Source organism: Rutidosis leptorrhynchoides, unplaced genomic scaffold (assembly GCF_046630445.1).
Source record: "Rutidosis leptorrhynchoides isolate AG116_Rl617_1_P2 unplaced genomic scaffold, CSIRO_AGI_Rlap_v1 contig100, whole genome shotgun sequence".
Taxonomy (NCBI): Eukaryota; Viridiplantae; Streptophyta; class Magnoliopsida; order Asterales; family Asteraceae; genus Rutidosis; species Rutidosis leptorrhynchoides.
The window spans coordinates 41950-64429 of record NW_027266357.1 but is presented as its reverse complement, the minus strand read 5'-3'; the positions used below and the strand labels follow the sequence as shown (position 1 = coordinate 64429).

The 22480-nt window shown below is 35.7% G+C and overlaps 4 protein-coding genes across 4 annotated transcripts; 1 reads left to right on the top strand and 3 right to left on the bottom strand.

Moving 5' to 3' along the window:
• Positions 1 to 291: 291 nt before the first annotated feature.
• On the bottom strand, positions 292 to 993 carry LOC139880982 (uncharacterized). Its single transcript, XM_071865529.1, has one exon. It carries the CDS (start codon positions 991 to 993, stop codon positions 292 to 294), a length of 702 nt encoding a protein of 233 aa, XP_071721630.1.
• Positions 994 to 1649: 656 nt separating this feature from the next.
• LOC139880986 (cation/H(+) antiporter 2-like) lies at positions 1650 to 4543 on the bottom strand. Its single transcript, XM_071865534.1, has 3 exons — positions 4385 to 4543; positions 3194 to 4183; positions 1650 to 2882 (listed from the first exon to the last, which is right to left on the bottom strand). The coding sequence occupies exons 1-3, from the start codon at positions 4541 to 4543 to the stop codon at positions 1650 to 1652; spliced, it is 2382 nt and encodes a 793-aa protein (XP_071721635.1).
• A 7526-nt stretch (positions 4544 to 12069) lies between these two features.
• LOC139880985 (transcription factor TCP2-like) lies at positions 12070 to 13230 on the top strand. The gene has a single exon (XM_071865533.1). It carries the CDS (start codon positions 12070 to 12072, stop codon positions 13228 to 13230), a length of 1161 nt encoding a protein of 386 aa, XP_071721634.1.
• A 6053-nt stretch (positions 13231 to 19283) lies between these two features.
• On the bottom strand, positions 19284 to 20471 carry LOC139880995 (F-box protein At5g46170-like). Its single transcript, XM_071865542.1, has one exon. The coding sequence runs from the start codon at positions 20469 to 20471 to the stop codon at positions 19284 to 19286; it is 1188 nt and encodes a 395-aa protein (XP_071721643.1).
• Between the last annotated feature and the right edge of the window lie 2009 nt (positions 20472 to 22480).

The following is a 22480-nucleotide window of genomic DNA, read 5'->3' as shown; positions in this document are numbered from 1 at the left end:
TATGCCTTTCTCGATGAAACGCCTAGACTATTTGATCACGCCCTTCTTCATTAATTACAAAAGTGCAATAATTAAATTATTTGGGTTCATTTTTTAATACAAAATTAGCAGTAACTAGTAAGATTGATTTACTAAAATCATGTGCGTCATTGTATTTAAACAAGATGATTCAAATTAGTTAAAATAAAACTTTCTCCATTGTCTTTAAGCAGGGTTAAACCAAAATTCCCTTACTACAAAAGATGCTAATAAACAAATGAATTCGAATCTCTAGAGAAAATTAGAAACAAATCAAAAATCCAACCATTTGGTGTAGTAAACACAAGTGTTGGGAGAGATTATGCCGTCAGGAGTACAACGAGATATTTGTATACATACTCCACATGGAATGGAAGCCATGGCTCCGATCACTGGTTCGCTTCTTTTCTTCAAAACAGTTTTATAGCACGTTTTCCCAACCGGAATAGACGAAAACTCCCCGGAACCGTTACTCTTCACCTCCAATATCACATTATCCAAAACCAAAGCTTTCAATATCTCTTCCACTTGCTTCTTGGCCAAGGTAACGTTGCAAACCTGGCTCCTATTGATTCCATCCACAATTTCCTCTAAAGTTGCAACTTTCAGCTTACGCATGATCTGAGGGAAAACCTTTTCTTTCAGGTCCGTTATTAGGTCCATGTCGAGGCTGCCGTCTGTGTACCATGCCCCTCCGGTGAGTTCATCCGACGGCTCGAACTCGACCGCCATGTAGTGTTTCCCTTTCTTTTCAAAGTGTGTCACCTCCTTTATGAGTTTATTAGATAAAAGTGACTGGATAGGTTTTTTGACTACGTTGCCGGAAAGCTTTGCTTCTCGGTTGAGGTCTCTTGCCCAGATTCCATTGTTTTCCTTGCTCCGGATTATATTATACAGAGTTTGTTCATGCCCTGTTAGTGAATCAGATGTGACCTCTGAATCTGATCGTTTTCGTTTCCCTTGAGATCGACTCATTCTACAAAAAAAAAAAAGAAAAAAAAAAAAAACCCAAATTCCAAAATCATTGCTGAGAATACGATATACAGGTTAAGGAGAATGAAAATTCCTAACCCTAAAAATCGCAAATTGAAATTTCTAAATCAAAATTGATGATCGAATTTCTAAACCCTACCAGCCCCGTGTGAGAGAGACAGATTTTTACCTGAAGACGACGGAGCAGCTAAAGGCGGCCGGAGTTGGAGACTGCTGTCAGTTTGATTGGACTCGAGAGAAGAGATGACGGCGAAGCGATCTTCCTTTTAAAGGTTACTGACTCTGACTCAACTCTTCCGGTCCTTGTAGTTTTATCGATTTGAGTACTTGGCCCTTATTCTTCTGAATCGGATACAAATAGTCCCACTTGTTAGTATAAGTTTCTCTGAGGGTTTTCTATCTCGATTTTTCTGTAACCCCTTTGATTGTATCCAATGTGTTGGATATTTTCATATTGCTTTCTTTGTACTTCTGAGATTAGTCCTTGAGAACGACGAATTCAAATCGTGGTTGTCATAATAGAAAACAAAAAATGGAGAAATTATGGAGCACTAAACTAAAAGTTGACTAGAAAAAACCTAATATATGTACAATCTTGTGTACAAGAATAAGATCAGAAACAATTTTTGGTACATTAATCATCGATAATTTCTAGATCTTCTGTGCTGTTGAATGACTAAAACGGAGCCATGAACATCAAAATCTACCGAGGCCAAAAGATCCCCAACCGTGCCTAATTCAGGACACTCTTCCCAATCACTCATACCGGTAGTCATCGGCGAATAATTCCTTCCCCCTTTCCCAACAATGTACAATGAATACGTGTCCCCCACATCTCTCAAAGCCGCTGCCGTCTCCGTCCCGTCGTGGACGTGCTTTTCGATATATCCGACAAGTCCCGTTGATACATACCTACCATAGAATTCGTCCATAAAGCAATTATCCAACTCCGTTTCACTCTCTTGGGTAGATATTGCCATTAAGACTTCATCCTTATTACTTTGTGAATACGACGACGATGACGATTTCGCGGTTTCGCCGGTATTCATTGTGGGAGTTTGTTCCTTGCTTGACAAAGACGGTAGGAATCTAATCACCGTTAAATTTAACCGAGAATGATCCGCGATTCGCTTACTACAAGCTAAGGCCTCTCTATCATCGGGCCCTCCGAAAAATAAAGCCGCCACGTGTTGTACTAAATCCGTTGCGTGCGGTTGTTGGAATCCGGTGTGCCACCGGTCAACCAGGATCCCGACCGAGCAAGGCGCGTGTCGTAAAACCTTAGAATTCGTCGTCCTAATCGATTCTTTTGTCGTCTCTAGCCTCCCGTCGATTCGTTGATGTTTATGAAACGGTAGAAATATGATCGATAGCCTCAAATCCTCCGCACTATTACATACATCCTCATACAATGCCTCGGCGCTCGACACCAGTTTCGCCCGGCGAACGGCGTTTTTCGTGTCCAACGTATAATGATCAACGACTTCGTTGATTTCCATCACGTCGTTGCCGCCGAAATCTTCTTCGTCACTGAATTGGTCCTTATCTTCGAGCTGGTTGTACAATAAATTTTTTGTTTTGCGGCGTTTCGGGAGCTCGACTAGATGGACTAAGTAAGGTGTGATCGGAGCAACCTGAGAGCCGGTTAATGCCGATATTAGGTTAACGGCGCCGTTAACGTTTCGCGCTCCATAGACGCAAGCCATCATTCGGAGCTCAGTCTCGAGATCGTGCATTTCCAGAGAAGTCTGACTGTGACAAAAGAACTTCTCTTCCCTTTTCATTATGTAAGCAGCTGTTGGCCCAGTTATTATCGTGTTAATAACTATTATTACCACGAACAAGCTACGAATTTCTGGGCCCCACCATGTCTGTATTTACAAATCAGATTAAAGAAATTAATCATTTATTTCCTAAGGCAAGTTTGTTATTTTCAAAAGTTGGGAAATAAAAATTTTACAAGAGCTAGTTATTTTTTTTCTTTGAACATTCCTAATATAATTCTACGGTTCTACCCGTAAATCACAATGATCGCTCTGCAGGAGTCGAGCATCCAGCCTCCCAAATGAATAAATACCAAATCATTAGGCTATTACTCTGGTTTGGAGCAGAGTTACTTTTTAAAAGTTATCGTTTCAAGTAATTTTTACTTTAAGAGAAAAAGAGGCATTGTCTTAATTACCAGGCTTTCGGCGGTTGAATTATTCTGTATGAGCAAAAGATCGGCATGTCCTTTCAGATTAAGAATGGCGGCTAGGAAAATGGCCTCGGTCTGTAGCATCTTCAAATAATGGCAAGCAGCGAGAGTCCCAATTATCTTTCCACTTATGCTTAACAAGATCATAACCATAATCACAATTCCTTCCTTAAGATCGACTCTACTTATATCGAACTGGAACCCCGCATAGCCGAAATAAATCGGAAGGATGAAGTTGTGAACTGAGTAGCTTAGTTTCTGCAACAATGTCCTAGTAGTTTTGCCTTCTCTAGGAAATGTAATTCCCATGATAAAATAGAAAAGCGTGGAATTAAAGCCACCATTTTCAATGAACATGGACATACCTACAATGACAACCAGAAATAGCAAAACCTCGGCATTCGAGATGTACTTTTTGGCTCGATTCCGTCGATTGATCCAGTATGCTGCATAGTGGTTTGCAATAATCAGAAGTACGGTGTAGAATAGGTATGAAAGTGATACGCTAAATCTGCTTCCTTTCGTGGTAGCGTAGAAAACGGAGTAAAACATGATACAAGACATTTCATTTATTAGAGAAGCGCCAATTGCCAATCTGCCTATATCTGAAGTCTCGAATTTCAATTCTGCAGCCAGACGAATTGCGACAGGCGATGCTGAGTTTGCTAGGATCACCATCACGACTATGTAGAATCCTGGCTTGTTATCTACAATTCCTAGCTGATGTATGAGGTAAAAAGATACCGACGCTCCGAAAACTGCACATACGAATATTCCACCGTATGCTACGGTGCTTGCTCTACCGAAATTTCGCCACATATACATAAAGTCTGTCTCTAGGCCAATCAAGAACATGAAAATTACCCGGCAGAGGAAGTCGGAAAGTTGAAAGTAGTCTTTAGAAGAGTCTTGCAAGAAGAAGGATCTGACAGTTTCGATTCGGGACAGCAACATGGGGCCTAGAACCAATCCTGCCTGTTAATATACAAAACAAAAAAGAAAAAGAAAGCATGAATTTTTTTTCTTAGTGTTCTTTATATGTTTAATCATGTTCGAGCAACTGATAGGCACATAATGTGGGCGTTAAGGGACCCGAATCATTTAGCACTTTGGTGTGAAAAATAATTTAGCATAATGATCAAAATGATTGGAAAATTTATAGGAAATGATCCTTACAAGAATTTGTGCAATGGGTCCTGGTTGTCCTAGAGGCTTTAGGATTAGATGGAAGATTTGAGATATAACGAGAATGCCAGACATTTGCATTACCGTAGTAACGACAGGATTGAAATGATCTCCCTCAGTGCATAGAAACTGTGTCGAGGTAAAATCCATTATAAATTGAAAGAAGAAGAAGAAGAAGAAGAAGAAATTTCCTGGAAAAAAAAGTTTTTGATTTCTAGAAAAGCTAGAGAATAAGGTGTGCCTCCGAAGCAAGAGAGATGGAAGCTAGCTAGCATGCAATTGGTGGTTCGATTAATGTGGTCATTTCTTTTCCACCTTCAATTTCTCTCTCTATCTTCAATCTTTTTCCTAATGGAGGAGCAATCTTTCCGGAAATTTATTAGACAAATTGTTTTTTTTCTTTCCACTTTTTATATGATTTTTATTTTTTTTTATATGAGTTTTAGGACTTAAGAAATGAATAAGAATAATTTTTATTTTTTTGAAAATGGGCATGCCACAATATATTAGATAGCGTCTAAATGGACTTGCGAAGCAATGTTACAAGGCAGTGAATTAAATGTGAAACAAACTAGAGATAGGTTTGAACTAGTTGCAGCTAAGAGGTGGGCCGCTTTATTGCCATCTCTTTTCACGAAATTAAATAAATAGAGATTAAACTTGCGTGCTACTTCCTTAATGTCCTCAATAAGTAATCCACAGTTTGTCGAGCTCTTCCTCCACATCTTCAATTCCTGGATTAAAGTCAGGCAATCCCCTTCAAGAATGACACTTCTAACATCCATACTTGCTGCCCATGAAAGCGCCTAAGACGCAGCCACAGCTTCAGCCTGCCAAGCATCCTCAGCAGGCCCCAATTTCCCTGAGACAGCATGAATCACCTTTCCACATGAATCCCTCGCAGTGAACCCGAACTTGTTGCACTTCGAACCATAAACAAAGGAAGCATCAAATTTCACTTTGATGATACCAGCCTCAGGGGCCTCCCATCGTGTTGCTGGCCTATCCACAATGCCCATACTCTGTTGGTTCTGGCTCATGGTCAGCAACCTGTTTTCCTGTATCCAAAATCGGACCTCTTCAGCTGCCACCACTCCTCTAGCACATACCGACTCAAAGATTGTCTTATTCCTATTACACCGGATTTTCCAGGCTACCCCAATAAAGATGCTGAGATGATCAGCTGATAGCATAAGAAATATACCGTTCAACCAGCAAATTAAATTGTTATGACCAGTACTACAAACTGCAGACATATTCAGCCAATTCCATACCGAACCAGCCCAACAACAATCCCTAATAACATGCAGAATGGACTCCTCCATATCATAACAAACTTCACAGTGAGTTGGTAAGGACATACCTCTACGATTTAGGTTGTCCCGAGTCCCGAGCAGGCCCACGCAAAGAATTTCACAGTTGGTGGTAATTTCAGCTTCCAAAGTGTTTCCTAGTGTTGAAACCCAGCATATGACGCTGGTTGCTCGATCTCCATTATCATATCCTTAGCAACATAATAGCCAGACTTGACCGAGTATTGTCCGTCCTTTGCAGCACACCAAATCAATGTATCATGATTATCGGCCTTACCAATTGGGGTATTTGCGATTGCCTCAGCCACTGAGGAGGGGAAAAGTTCGGACAGCAGGCCTTGTTTCCATTTCCGAGATTGATAATCAAAGAGGTTGTGGACTCGAAGATTCATATCCCCTTGCATGCCATACGGAATCCTATAATCAGGTATATTTTTAATCCACCTATCCTGATACACAAGCACATCAGAACCGTTCCCAATCCTCCGTCATCCTCCAGTCAGCAACCCATTAGCCATTTGAATCGAAGTGTGTCAAACCGATCGAATTGATAGTTTCATTTGATTTGATCATGTTTACGATTCTAAGATATAATTTGAGTTTAATTTAGGTTGAGATCGATTTGTTTTTTGTATAGAATTGATCGATTCGTAATCAAAACTCTTCTGTCGGCTCAAGAAAATAAATTTAGATTGAATCAAATATGATTCGAGAGGATGATTTAAAGTGGAACCAAGTTTTTTGGTTCTACTTCTACGTTTGACCGATTCCGTACTATGTTTGACTCAAGTCAAGTCAATGCTCAAACAATTTATAAATTTTCCATGACATGTGCTGTCTTCAAGCAAAAGGCATTGATCGATTAAAAACTTTTATTTCTCTCAGACAATGACACGTGCACCTGCCTCCTTTCTCGAGCAAGTGTCACTAGATATGACCACGGTCATGGAACCGACGGGTCAAGATCCGGTTTCGAAAATAAAATCCGAATCCATATTTTTTTAATTAACGGTTTTAAACTACCCAAAAAGAGATAATCCTCTTTCAATCCTTATGATTCTGGTCGATTTCTTGACTTCTAAGATAATAGTCACTCGAATATCCAGTAGATCATCAGACTTTGATTAAAAATTATATAGAATAATCAAAATCAAATTAGAGCCGCTTACACTAAAACCGCCCACAGCGACAGATACGAATACAATTTGGAAACAACCGATCACGACTAATACTAATCTATTAAATTTTGATTTAAATTATTTGTAAGAGATTTTTTTTTTTTTTTATGTCTCATATATAATGAGCTATGCATCCCGTTGCTCCAAAAATCAAATTTATAATTTTTGAAAAAAAAAATGTCTTAATCATTGAGTCACGCTTTATTTTTATTTTTAAAAAAATCTTTCTAAAAGAAATATTTCTAAGAGATTTCATGAAGAGATGTTTATGACTTTATTACAATTAGTGAAATCAGTTAGATTCTCTATTAATGTACATACAAAAGTAAAATATATTTACAATATCTAGTTGTCGTCCTAGAAATATGAATAATTTTTTTTAATATACAATAATTGGATAATATATAACAATACTACTATTTCTTTGTTAAAACGAGAAAATAACGGAATAATTAAAGTCTTTCAAAAAAAATTGAATAATTAAAGTCTGGCTTCTTTTAAAGCGGCAAGTGATTTGGCATGGAATTTCGCGAACAAGCCTCAGCTTTACTATTACGATTTGGTTAACAATCATGATACAACCACAATCACTATTTTCCTTATTCTCCACAAATTTCTACTTTGGCTAATAAAAATTCTTAAATTAATAATTTTATCGGTCCAAAAATACTATTTCATGCAAATAAAATAGTAAATATATATATTTACTAATTTATCACTAATTATTAATTTTATAATTTTCAAATTTTAAATCACCACATATACAGATAAAATAATAAAATTTTATATTAATTTTATAAAAAGACAAGTATATTGAAATTTGTGAAAAAATAATTTTGAACAAATAAAATAGGATGGAAAGAGTACTTAATTAATATAATATATCTTTTTGATATATATATATTGGATTGGGAAGTCGAGGTTCATTCAATTAAAACATCCGATCGGACTACATCCACTATCATAGGAGGCACCTCACAGAGAAAAACAAGTAAAAATTGACGAGAAAATAATGTTTAGTTTTGTTAGATAATGAGCTAGCTGATTGCCTCCCTATTTATCGATGGAAAAGGACAAATATCAATAAAAGAAGTCAAAGTCGTTTCGTGGTTTGCGGATGTTCGAACATGCTCCAAACAGTCTTAAAATTTGTCTTTTTTCCATTTTTATTAAAAAAATACGTCTTTTGAGACTGTTTTGAGCATGCTCGAACATCTGCAAACCACGAAACGAACGGACCTTAAGTATAGCCCTCCAAGTAGCTAGTACTTCAGCATGTAAAGCGTCGTGAAACTCTCGTACGAGACTGCAGACCATAAATCAACAGCAGACAATCCTCTTTCTATTCTATTTCAGAGATGCATCCTCAAAGTATAGCCCTCCAGGCTCCAAGTAGCTAGTACTTCAGCATGTAAAGCATCTTCTACACTACTGATGAAGTCATTCTCAACTTGAATCAATCTTCCAAGGTCATCTCTTGCCGCAAAACCAGAGCTATTGTGGCTAAGTTTTGAAAAATAACTAGATTTAATGCTTGAGTTTCGTAACAAAATGATCTTCATTTATACCATTTTATAGTAAATTATTAGGTAGAAACTTCCTCGCACATATATTGTTGAAATTTAATGTGCGATTCATTGATCACCAACCATGATCATGTAGCATATAGGATATATATATATATATAATCGCATGAAATAAATTCGGGTCATATGATTTGACATAGTCACGATTTAAAAGGGAAGAAATGTGCAAATCTTGCAACTTTTCTTCCTTAACTTTTCTTCTTCTTCTCACATGATGTATATTCTCTGCTCGAATATCGAATTTTATCTCTTTATTGACTCACGCACGTGATTGCATGAAAAAAAAAATCTCCTTCGTTCCTTGTTATGAGGAAATTTATCTTTGGCAATTCCTCGGGTGCACTTGTCTTCTACTCGTCTGTCCGTTTTGGCATTCGTAATCAATCGTCACTACCGTACATTCCAGCTGGCCATTTCCCTGTCGATGTGGTCGGCTCTGATCATCAGACAGAAAAAAAGTTTATCGTAAGTATCGAGTTGCTGCAACACTCGATCTTCGTTGAGAGGTCTGCTGAAGGATACGATTATCATCAGAGATGTACGTGTGTTGAGGATTCCGATGGACGTTGACGTTTTTAAGAGAGTCCTTGAATATCTCCATCTCAGTAGAGACCTCAATCTTCGTCGTTTTTAGAGCCTAATAAAAATAAAAGTTATACATATAGTGTGTACTAATGGAAACAAATTATTCAATCCAAATTTGATAACTTAACCTAAAATCACAGGATTATTACTTTCTTTTTTTATTTTAATAAAATTTATAATATTTTATATAACATAATTTTTATACTAAGATGTATAAATATGTTATCTTAACGTTCATCTTGGAAGATTGTAACTTGGCCTTTTGTTATTGCTTTGTTGGAAAAAACGAATTGAAGAAAAAGGAAAAAAAAAAATATATATATATATATATAATGAAATTAATTAGTTTAATCTGAGCTGGCCCATACCATGGGTAATAATTTTTGCGCATATAACTGCTACGGAATACAAAAATGGAAAAGCCAGGCTATCCAACAAGAACCAATTAATTTTGCCCATTCAAATCAGGTTTAAACTGACTGTTTTTTTTTATTATTTATTTATAATATCAGTTTATGGAAATATTGTGTCATGTACTTAAAGGTCGGTTGGATTTATCTTGTCTTATATCTTCATAATTACTATTTTCATCTCAAAATAGATGTAAATTTTTCAATATAATTTACATCTATTTTGGGACGGAAGGAGTATTAACCTATATACTATCATTATTCATTTCAAATTAATAGTATTAATTAATAACTAACTACGTACATAATTCAAATCACATTTGCTTGAATCAAGAAAAGAGAGGATGTTCAAATCTATCTATCCATGTAAGGATGCATGCATGGGGACATAGTAGCAATATTGGAATTAAGTATTTATTGACCATGAATCAGCAATTTGTAATTTGGATCGGGTTAAGCGAAGTGTCGGCCTGTGAGTTCATAACCCGATATCAGCTTAGTGAATAAAAGATCGCTACATGGAGAAGTCGGGGGTTGGGGGTTCATATTATTTTCCCATGGAAGAGATTCTCCATCAAACAAATAAGCGGTTCAATTAACGGATAATCGATGACACGAGAGCTTTATTAACGATAGGTACTTTTAATATAGTAACGTTTTAAAGTTAATATATCAAGTTGTGGGCGAACTATGAACTTGATATTTGGCTCCTTGATGTTCGTAAATTTTATTTTTATTATTAAAATGGAAACTTTTACTTGCCATTGATTGATTTGCTTGCGTAGAGTGAGATTCAGTGAGGGATTTAACCGTCTCAATTAATTCTCAACATATTTGATTCGAAACGATTAAGATCTTTCTTCAAGTGGAATAGAATCCCATATAGAAAATAAAAATAAATAATTAAGATGAATAAAATTGTACTTGCACCGGGGCGTTACTAGCCTAGCCTAGGTATCGAGAATTCGAGATGTCTAGCGTTTTCTAAGTTCAAGTATTCATATGCAAGTTTTAAATATTTAGGTGGCAGACTGTAAAGTTGAGAAAGTTTAAGTACTTAAGTGGTATTATCCCGAAGAATAAGTAAGGTAAGGGCAGAGAAAAGTGAGGTGGAGTGTGTGAGAATGTGTGTTAAACGGCGCTATGTCTGCCCTTTCCCGATAAGGCCGCTAATTTGCTTCACTTACAGGATATTTATAAAATGTAATTAACCTCCCAATCTCTCTCTCTCTCTCCATTTTAGTTCATCTCTTCTAGCCCTAAAAAGCTAGGACCTTTTGGTAGGTGTTTTTTGGTTGATTTGAAGTGAGTTTAATCCTTATGTTTTAGTTATGACATCCAGTTAATCAGAGAAACAACAATTAAGAAGGAATTATCTTCCAATTAATTCTTATAATAATCCTTAAAGTCGACCCTATACTTCTTCATTCTAAAAATTCAATCTTTTGTGGCTTCTCTAACTTGCTTCAATGATTTTAGCAATTCTTGACGAAAGGGTTATTGCTTTTGAAAGAAAAATCATAAATTTTGTACAAGTTTTTTAGATAAATGATTTGGTAATTCAAAGAATTTTTTTTCCTCGGAAAAATAAAATAAAAATTCTTCAATGAGCTGAAAATTTCAGGTTAAGCAAGCCATTATTGAGAGTTCATTTATTGCTCTAAAATGTCATTGGCATTGCTGTCATTTTTTTCTTGCTTTCATTATTGAGATATTTATTGGTTGAATATAATTAATTAAAAATCAAATCTTTTGTTTGTCTGATTTGCTTGCTGATATAAATGCAGGAAATTGGAAGCTTGAAGCAGATCCACACAACCATATTTACCTCAAACAAAAGATCTGAGAGGGACAAAATAAAAACCTCAAAACTAAATACATTCAAATTTTATTAAGGTGAGTGAGAGAGCTTTTGACACCTGTATGTAGCATTTTATTTATTAAATAATTTCTTCATAATTAATTTTTTATTTTCCTGTTAGTTGTTGGTAAATCTGAAACAGTGGTTGTTATTAGTGATGGGATTTGGGATTTTTGTTTTGTTTATTTTACTATTAATTATCCTTTAATTGAGTTGTTATTAGTAGTGTTGTTGTTAATGTCTGCCATTTTTTGGAGTTCAGCTAAAGCTTTAAATACTATCATCATCACAGCTAGGTTTAATTATTTTTAGATCGGCTACTACCATAAGCAATTAGTACTACTTCTTCTTTTAATTAAGCACAAAATACTCAAATCAAAGTGCTCAATTACTTTTAAGCTGGATTTAAGCTACTAATACTAGTACTAGCTAGGTAATATATATTTTTCATTTTTCAACCTTGTGTTTGTATTTTTGCAGATATACTTAATTTGTGAAGGATTGATTAATTGCTGTCAAATTCCAGCCTTTGCTTTTTCTGCAACTGCAAAAAAGCTACTTGTGCAAATAGCTTCCTGAATCAATCCTGACTTTGACTATGATATATCATTCATAAAAATATCATCTTTTTTTCTCTACCCATTAAAAAAAAGCCATTAAAGCTCCAAACTTTATATGAACTGAGAAGAAATTTGAAGTGGGTTTTGAATTTCTATGGCTTTTAAGGCATGAAAGTGTGTTATATGGAGGTGGATGGGTGTAAAATCAGAAACAGTACCAAGATAGATGATGAGGACGAGAAAGAGGTAAGAAATATAAGTAATGGCGGAGATAATGGCGGCGGCGCCGCCACTAATCGGCTCCGTGTTTGGCATCCGTCGTCGAGGATCATCCGTGTGTCACGTGCTTCAGGCGGGAAAGATCGGCATAGTAAAGTATGGACTTCGAAAGGGCTTAGAGACAGGAGAGTTAGGTTATCGGTGACGACGGCGATTCAATTCTACGATTTACAGGATCGTTTGGGTTACGATCAGCCGAGCAAGGCTGTAGAGTGGCTCATCAAGGCCGCCGCCGACTCAATCTCCGAACTCCCGTCTCTTGAAGGCACGTTTCCCGAGACGCCGCCGAAGCAGTTGAGTGATGAGAAGCAGAATTTCAGCAGTAATAATGATCACTTGTCTAAATCTGCTTGTGGTAGTAATTCGGACAACAGCAAGGGTTCAGGCGGTCTGTCTCTTTCCGGCGGCCGGTCGGATGCACGAGTCAGCCGAGTCAAGGCGGCGCGTGAGAGAGCCAGGGAGAGAACTTCGAAGGAGAAAGAAAATGAACCATGTAGCCAAAATCCAAACCAGAACTCTTTCACGGAGTTGCTTACCGGTCACCACCGGCAATGGTCACAGGCGGCACAGCCACCACCTATGGAATATTTCAGCTCCGGTGGCCCGCATTTTCAAATGGGGAACTCTCTCCCAACTCATCATCAATCAACTACAATACCAATGTCTATTTCCCAATTTTATGATCATCAAAACCATCATCAAGATCAGTTACAACATTTTGCATTCATGGATTCTGACCATTTGATTCCAGCCAGCACCGTCACGTCCGCCGCCAATGGTGGAGGCGGTGGAGATAATTATAACCTGAATTTCAACCTGGCTGGTTTCAATAGGGGGACCCTTCAGTCCAATTCATCATCAATATCACCGTCTCTAAATTTGGTGCAGCATCCCTTTCAGAGGTATGCTAGTTCTCTTCCTAATTTAGACGGACAGTTCTTCATCGGCACGCCGGAAAATCATCACCACCACCAGTTTCCACCTGCTCTCGACGGCAGAGGCTGGCAGCTCTACTACGGCGATGGAAGCCGCCACTTTGACCAGAAAGGCAAAGGAAAGCCTTAAATTTTTCTCTCAAGGTTAGTAAAAGAAGTTTCTTTACTTTTCAATCCACTTTAATAAAGTGTGTAGTCTTTACATACAACTGTTCATATTATGGTGATGTTGCATTGCATAATACACAAATTCCATGTCTTTTCTTTCTTGGTAACAAAAAATTATCATTTTTTAATTAATGGTTTATAGTATACTTTGTATGCATGGAATCTTGTGAGTATAAGGAATCGATTGGTTCGTTGTCTCTTCTTGCTTGTACTCTTGATCATGGTTATGCCAAATGTTTAAGAAAAAGCCAAAGCTTTTCAGATTAGAATCCCAATTTTGTTTGACAGTTGATGGACTCTCTCCTGATGTTTAAGTTTTGCCAAGTGTTGGACATGGATTGAGTGTTGAGACATTGTTTTTTGAGGAATCACACCAAAATAGCTTTTGCTTAAATTCCTGATTAATGCCTCCATGCATGCATGCATGTAGCAAGGCAAACAGACAAACTTTCCACATTATACGTGCTTAGTAGGGCCATTAATTAGATGGTCTCATCAACCATAGTTACAGTATTATGTATTTGCATACTTTTGCTTAAATTCATATTCTGGAGGGCTAGATTTTGAAAAACAATTACAGTGCACTAGTTAATTAGCTTGGCTTTAGCCTTTAGCATGATTCTTGTAAATCATTCTTTAAGCATTGCCTAGCTTGAATCTCCATATATGTACCGTTGCTAATTCTATAGAAGAAAGAAACTTAATAGGAAATTTGAGCTATATAGCGAAACTAGTTTTTTTCAATCTAACACCTCCAAAAAATGACTTGGTAGATCAAATATCGAATTTTTCTTTTGTATTGTTTACCATTGTTCAGCTTCAAGGTAAATAGAATGTTCTGTTTTTCTTCTTTTGATCAGAATTCTTGTATTGGCTAAGGATTTAAAAGTAACAGTTAATAAAGAAAAGGTGTGGCAATAACATAAAAGAGGTTATAAAGATGCTAACGAGTTTTCGAAAATGTTAATAATATTTTGTACGTCTTCTTATGCTGTTTGATGTTTTGTTACTACTTATGTACATTAGGTTAAGAAAATGACTTGCATTTACTAAAAATGACTTGCTCTTTATAATCTAAGATGTAGTTTTTGTTACCTTTAACTTGCTAGTCAAGATTCAGTAATAAATGAACCACATCTTTTGCTTGAGGGATTAAAACTTCTTTTATTTGAGATAATTTCATTTACTTAGAATCAGCCCATTCCTAGCGCCGTGGTCCTCTTTTAGTTTGGTAACAATATTATATACCAAGTGTCTATGCACTAATTTCCGATATTGTAGGACTGGAATCCTGAATTTGATAAATATACAAATGCTGGGGATGTAGTTTTTTTCCTTTACAAGCCAAGCCCCAAATACACAAACTAGGATGAGATCTGTGTAGTTTCTTCTTAGACATGGCATGCTAATGACTTTCTTCACTTGTGTTTTACTTTTGAAATCAGCGAGTGATAAATCAGTCAATTCATTGTTTGAAATGTCATAAAATTCTGTGTAGTTAGAAATCCATGAGAACAGGGGAAGCTCCTGTTTTTAATTTGAGACTGGTTTCTGATCTGACAAAACAAAATGAACGAATTCCACGTCTTCTCCTCGATCGGCCACCACTTGGTCTTGTAGTCCTAGATCTTGAGCTAGGTGTTTCATGTCATATCCATTAAATGAAGCAAGCACAGTCTAAAAAAGATCCCTTGAAGTTTGTTGAAGAAATTTAGCTACATGAATCAGTTAACTTGAGAAGATACTTAAATTATTAGATTTATTTATGCACTACAACAACAACCGGCCTCAATTCCACAAAGTCGAGGTTTATTTATGCATTACTAAACAATTATTCAAATTCTGTTAGGGTATAAAGTTTAGGCAAACAAAAGGTGCATTTGGCAATGTTTTCCGGATATCTTTTTATTGAAAGAATTATGGTTGTCAGTACATAAACCAGTTAACTTCCTTGCCTTATCGGCGCAAGAAAAACTTACTTTTGTTGTAAAATTTTATGCAGGAAAGAGGAAACAGAGAGTTGTAGTGGAAGTAAAGGAATGAATGAAGGATTTTGTTTCGTGGGAGTGATCAACATCAGCTTGCTAGTTGTTATGCTTTATGGAAATTGTTAGTTCCGTTTTATCCATTTGTGAACTCAGTCAGCTTGCATATCCCTTTTATGCATGGGAAAAAAAAATGTGTGGTGTGTTGTGTGTTTTGGAGAAAACAATTCAATTCCACGTAATTCTTTTCCTGTACAATTATTGTTTTAAGAAATTGTTTATATATTCATTCGTTTCTTGCAATATTGAGCTGCATTATGATCTGATAGTTTTACCTGAAACTGAAATATCCAATTTGAGCGGAAAATCAAAAACCTAATGACTAGATACTAAAGCAATTAATAAAACATAGTCCCTGATTTATTGGATGAAATTTGGGGGTGATTAACCCAGAATCGTACGATGCTTTGATTTGTTTTGCATTTTAAAAAAGAAAGATAGTTTTGTTCTTTGAATTAGCCTTTTGTTTTGGCTTTCACTTTTGCTTTTGTAGGCAGACAGCAAATAACTTTCTTCCAACAGCAATCACCCTTTCTAAACAGAAAGATGCCGAGTATAGATTCATTTTAGTTCCAACGTTTTTGGAAAATTTCACTATAACTTATGTATATATAAATTTCACAATCGCACTCTTACTTGTTTAAGATTGCTTCTTTGCGTGACCTGGAGGCCACAAATTCGAGTCACGAAAATAATATATTTATAATTATAAAGAGAATATTGTGTATTACGACATCTTCTCCATATCCCTCAAAAAGAAGAGCCATAGCGCAGCGGGTTTGCCCTACTCTCACTTGTTTCCATAACAATAAGGATGTTTATATTAATTTAAATCCACCCTCACTTTGCCAATAATCACACATTTCAATCCTTGAAAAGAAGATTTTCTTTTGATCGATTTTAGTTTTGTCTAATACAAAAGTAATTAAAATAGAATTGAGAAATGGAGTAAAAGTCAAATACGAGAGAAGTGCTCATCTATTCACGTGTTGTGTTTTAGTATGAAAAAAGAAAACGAGACACTCCTCTTCTTGTGATAAATAAATAATAAAATTTTAATTAGAATTGGTGTGGAGGTAAACATTGGTAGTCGTTTTGGAAATGGGATTTTTGGGACGAAACCATTATCGGTTTAAGTCTAAAACCGGTAATGTCATTCCCGATTTCACTTAATTACTGTCATTAGTACAACCGAAATTCCATTTTCGAGACGATTACTTGATGTTCACCTTTTCCATATATATACTACAAAAATAACGCACCAGAAAGAAGCTAGACAAAGCTAACTAATGGACAGTTGATAATCTAATCCGAAACAGCTAGAAGCTTTAAGATTCGATTAGAATAAAATACTATCAAATACAATTTCCGTCTTAAAATAAATACAAATTTTTATATACAATTTATATTGAAATTTTTTTTATCTATTTTGGGACGGAAGTAGTATATTTAGATTCATTAATTTTTTTTTTCTTCAATGAAGTGGATTATTCTCGGTGGAGCATGCATTAACTAATAACCACTCTAAGAGAAATTCACAAAGCCAGTTTATTGGGAGAAAATAGAATTTAAATTGAATTATGTTAACATATACTACCTCCAGTTTTCATATTTTCTCTCATATCGATATGACTAATTTCGAGACACAATATATCCATATTTTATAATTTTACAGAAGTGCAAGAATTAATGGAGAGGTAACAAAAATGCTTAAAACTAAAAAATTAATCTAAGAATTATCACAAAAATTGATTGTAATTCTTGTGATAATTTTTAGACTAATTTCTTATGCTATAGCAATTTTCGAATGGATAAATATAAAAAAAGTATATTGAAATGCTAAAAATGATTATACGAAAAGAGTATATTGTTGGTTTTTTTAATGTATATATATATACATATATAATGAAGTTGGTGTACCAGTACAATCAATTCAATAACAATCAATTTGATCTTATTTTTATTTTTTTTGGTACAAAATTTATTATTCATTTGATGCCCATAAGGCTTTGCCTACAATACTACATAGGAAAATAAATATTGTAGAAGCATGCATGACATGACATCGATCCGTCTGAAAACAAAATGTGATGGGTGATAATTATAGAGAGGAATTAAATTTCCAAGGGAAGTGATGGACCATTTGCGTTGGATTTGGTCGTATCTTCATTGAATCCTAATTAATGTTACCAAAGTTTCTCTAGAACTACTTCTTGAGGTTAGGTGACTTTGTAGTTAAGAGTTCGATGAGACTAAAGTAACTATTACATGAAATGAAACAAAAACAATCATTTAACTTGGAAATTCAACAATGAATTGGATCTCATTTGACTAAGTTTTTGACGATGACATGCATTGATAACAAATCTATGTCGGTTTGGGTGGCAAGGCATCAAGAGTGTCTAATAGTGATTCTATCTCCGTTTTAAAATACAATATATTTTGAATTTTTGAATCCTTTCACATGAATATATATTTAGTGAAAAAAAAATTATATATTTTGAGACGGAAGAAATAATACTTTACAAAGAAATTAATACGAGTAATCTATTACTCCCTCCGTCCTAAGTGAGAAGGAATTAGGGACGGAAGTAGCTAGTATTTTCGACTCATAAGACGAGTCATGCTATTTCTCAAATTTAGAAATAAAAAACTGAAAAAAAAGACCAACCACACTACAATTTTCCTATTATTATTTTGAAATTTATGCTAATCAAACTATATATCAATACATTATAATTATTGGCCAATGGTTAGTTTGTGAATCCCAAATTTAGGATATAAGATGGCATTCTCAATGATCATTAGCACCAAACGGCCATCAACTAGAATCCAATTCGATCAAACCATTGTAAATTATCATATACACATTCAAAAAGTAAAATACTCTTAAACATTCTAACATGAGAAATCAAAAGAAAATGTGATTCAAATGAATGTCCCTACAAACATTCGACCTGCATCGTTTATCACTTACATTTCCTTTGTCATAGTCAGAGAGGGAAGAAAAAGATCATATGTTCAACATCTTCTAAAAACAAAAACACATGCCTAAAACAAACATTGCTTTCAGAGAGAAAAGCAGTGCCTGATATAGTTGAACGCTTCTTTAGCCAAATACATGTAATCCAACCTTTATTCTTCATGTCCCAATCTTATCTAAAAATACAAACACAAGCCTAATGTTTCAAAGCTTAACTACCTTACCTCACCTAGCAAACTTTCAAAAGTAGTATATAACGTAAGCATAACATTATCCATAACTATTATATATATTCACAAGGAATGGATAAATGATGGAATTCCAAGAACAAGCTCCAATCTATTACAACAACAGTAACATCTAGCTAGTTGGTAGCATGCGTGTGCTCTTCTTACTTAACAAGCATATGCCTGAATTAAAAATTACCAGCAGATTCATTTCTTGCCACCCGTTGAAGTGGAGAGGCAAATATTTCAAACTGACAATACCATTTTAAAATGCTTCAATGGTTGTAGTACTCCACAGATTGTTGTTTGCTTCACTTGGCAAAATTGTTCACCTGCCGACTTTCCACTTTCCAAAGCTTGCCGATCTTTTACACCGACCATTTTGCATTCCTAGAAGCCTAATGCAACACAAACAGAGTAAACAAAGACGCTCAAGCTAACAGTTTCAAGGTTAAAACATTGTAGCAATGCCACTTTCTTGGCATTCTGTATTTTGGTAGACACCAAAACCAATATACAGAATGTCTAGCTAGATTAATGATTCAAAAGTGATCCAACATGACTTTCAATATAATTAGTGCAAATATCTCACAGTCCTATTATCAAAACGGTAAATCAGAATTCGTCGCTAGCAAATGTTTAACAAAACTCATACCAGATACTAACAGTCTCTCAATCTTAACAATCTCCTAGGATCATAAGATTTATGCAAACTGCCAATTCATCCATTAGAAATTACCTCAGATCCCAAAAAGTCGCATCAGAAAGCGTTCATTTCCAAACAATAAGTCCTCCTCTTCATCAGCATCTTTGCAGCAATCCCATAAGACTCCTCAAATGCACTCGAGACCCACGACGCATCATCTTTCTTACCAGAAGACTGCTCACTCGGCCGAATCGACACCAAAGTAGCTCCTTTCAACACAATTCCATCAGGCAACTCCAAGTGTGGGGCATACCAAAGCCTCATGCTCAATGCAGGAACCAACGTCCTCTTAGAAGCTGAACTAGGAGACAATGGCTTCACTCTCAACTCCTCTAATTGATCCCTATTCATACACAACACTCCTTGACCATCCGAATCGGTCAAAACCAAGTTATCGAGCGTTTTGTGCTCTGCGATTATCGGTTGAAGCAAATAATGCCTTGCAGAAGCAGCAATTAACGAACTTATAGTCCATACAACTCTCAATTTCAAACCACCATTGGTATAGAAAGAATCCGGTATGATCCCGTTATCGTCGCCGCCATTACCACCGTCAATCGCGGTGTTGGTATCGTTTTTATTGATCACCGACGCTGCTCCGAGAATCACGCAATGATCGAGCGTTGAACCAAAAGAAGCTCTCCATTTCAACAAAACCCCATCGTCAGTAGTCAGCTCTCCACTGGGTAATTCGATTCTCAAGAGCTTAATCTCGTTGAAATTCTTCAAAACTTGAGTCGGAGAATGATGGGTCACACCTCCCTGATCTAATTCGCCGCCGTCGTCATCCTCGCTTCCAACGGAAAGCGAGGACGACGACGAAGAACCGCCTAGAAACCCAGAAGCTACAGTAAAATTCGTTCTCTTTGGAATCAAAAGCTGCCCGAGAGCTTGTAAGGGCTTGACGATGTTGCCAAACATGAATCTCAGGAAGTTCGAAACGGTGATTCGGGTCTTGTCGGAAGAAGATGAAGATGGTAACGTATCGTCGTCGGAGATAACGCAATCGACCCGAACGACGACGTTTTCTACTTGAGGAACTAAATCGTGGAATCTGCGAGAGACGACACATAACCGGCCGAGAGCCTTGACGTCGCCGACCTTGTTGAAGATAACCGACAGAAGGGAATCAGGCAATCGATCGAAATAGTCGATTAAACATAAGGAAGTTTGATGAACTTCGTCAGAGAATGGCTCCGGGTGGATTCTAGAGGTTGGATCTGAACTCCCGTATGATGACATGACTATATAAGCTCAAGTAAAAGAACAACTAAGCTTCAAAAATGGCTTTTTTATATCCTTTGAAGCAACAAAAATGGTTTTTTTTATCCTTACAAGCTGCAAAAGTAGCTGTTTTAATCTGAATCCTCCTCCTAATGACCACACCGATCAAAACCAGGTTGAGATTGAAGAAGATGAAGATGGGGTTTTTCAGTTTTTGTGGTTAGATCTGAGAGAAGATGAAGCCAACAAATGCAAAGAGAGAGAGATGTTGATATTTAATGGTGGGACTGAGATAGATCCATGGTTTTGTCTTTTTACAGAGACAGAGTTGTTTTTTATTGGTAGAGATAAGGTGGTGCGTGTATATATACGCGCGCGCCTCTTTTTTTCTTTCTCACAATATACTACACGTGTAAGAATAATATTGGATACAAAAATAATACTCCTTTCCCTCAAAATTAGATACTAATATAAAACATAATTTTTTATTTCAAATTAAAAATAAATTTTAATAAATTAATTATATTTTTTTATTATATTCTCATCATTTCCCTCTCATATTCTCACGTATACTTTTTCACCAATTTCACCATTTTTACTCACATATTTTCATGAAAATTTTTAATCTACACAACTATAATTATATTAAAAATAAATTAAAAGATATATTTTTTTTTTTATATAAAATTCTCTAAATTAATATTTGGATAGAAAGAGTATATATATATTTTTTTAGGATAAAAAATAGTATTGATTTATTGTGATTGAGTTGGAAATAAAATATCAACGGAAGCTCAAAAGAAGTACGCAATTTTTTTTTTTGGTAATTGAATTATGTAATAGGTGTTGAAAATGGAAAATAGAAGTGGGATTTCAAAATTGAATTGGAGTTATACATTTTATTTTTTTTTGTGAAACAGAATTGGAGTTATATACATTGACTTTGAAGAAAGTGGAGAATAATATATTTTTTCCCCTTTTTTTGAGAAAATGTCGTTGATTAGTTAATTAATTAAAAGGAGTTGAAATAACAATTGATTATTTTCTTAAAAAGTCATAATATAATTGTCATACATTGAAAGTAATTATCCTAATAATGATGGTCAAATGCGTGTATCTAATAAATGGTGAGAGCGCTTCTACATGACGATAAGTGGAACGAGTCGATTTTTATTTGTTTGAATGTAGGGTGATCGTGATAAGTGTGTTGTGTCAGCACGTAATATTGATGATGTAACAGAGATGAATTCAGTTTTTTGTTATTAACTCTATTAAATTAGTAAACAACTACAATTGTAATCCTTTTATAGAACAAGGATATATATTCTAAACAAAAGCTAAGTAAGATTTTAAGGAAAAACAAATATTCTTTACATATCTACTTGATTACAATAGAGGAAAGCTAATTTAGTTGTTTATTGTATCAGCCAAGTGCAAATATGCTTGGTGTGAGATCATCAAGATGTTTGTACATTGAAAGTTTGCTTTTCAAGGAGAAAAGCTTGCTGCTGAAGCAAGGAGAAGAGGGAATTAGACGAACTGGGCTTGAGAGACTAATGGACCGAGACGTTGGCGAGGCCGAAGACGGACGCGAAGGCAAAACGACGTCGCATCAAGGGAAGACGCGGAAACAAAAAGCAAAACAACTCGTTTGATCAAAACGACTCGTTGGCATTTCTTCTTCTTCTCTTTTCTTCTAACGGACAGTTCTCAAATTCGAAATATCAAATCCCCAAATCACACAAACATTCTTCTTCTTCCTCTATCACACACAGATTTCAACACGTAGATACGATGGGTGTACGTTCTTTGACCCGATTTCATTATTTTTACCTTATGCTCTGCATCACATTCCCTCGTAGTACTTGAATAAGAACTCGTTTTTTCCCACCTTCAATCTGGCATTTCGTCGGACCTGTTGAAATTCTGGGCTTTGGATGATTGGAGTATGGAAGAGAGGAAAATCAATTGCAAGATTAGGGTTCGTCGGATTTGAAATTTGGGGGTGAACGTTGAAGAAGAAGGGA

What these genes read in the sequence shown, in the direction of transcription:
- LOC139880982 (XM_071865529.1), bottom strand. Translation starts at nt 993, where the DNA reads ATGAGTCGATCTCAAGGGAAACGAAAACGATCAGATTCAGAGGTCACA.
- LOC139880986 (XM_071865534.1), bottom strand. Translation starts at nt 4,543, where the DNA reads ATGGATTTTACCTCGACACAGTTTCTATGCACTGAGGGAGATCATTTC. An exon ending in GACCCATTGCACAAATTCTT is followed by an intron (nt 4,184 to 4,384) that starts GTAAGGATCATT and finishes GTATATTAACAG; the next exon opens with GCAGGATTGGTTCTAGGCCC. An exon ending in ATTCAACCGCCGAAAGCCTG is followed by an intron (nt 2,883 to 3,193) that starts GTAATTAAGACA and finishes TTGTAAATACAG; the next exon opens with ACATGGTGGGGCCCAGAAAT.
- LOC139880985 (XM_071865533.1), top strand. Translation starts at nt 12,070, where the DNA reads ATGGAGGTGGATGGGTGTAAAATCAGAAACAGTACCAAGATAGATGAT.
- LOC139880995 (XM_071865542.1), bottom strand. Translation starts at nt 20,471, where the DNA reads ATGTCATCATACGGGAGTTCAGATCCAACCTCTAGAATCCACCCGGAG.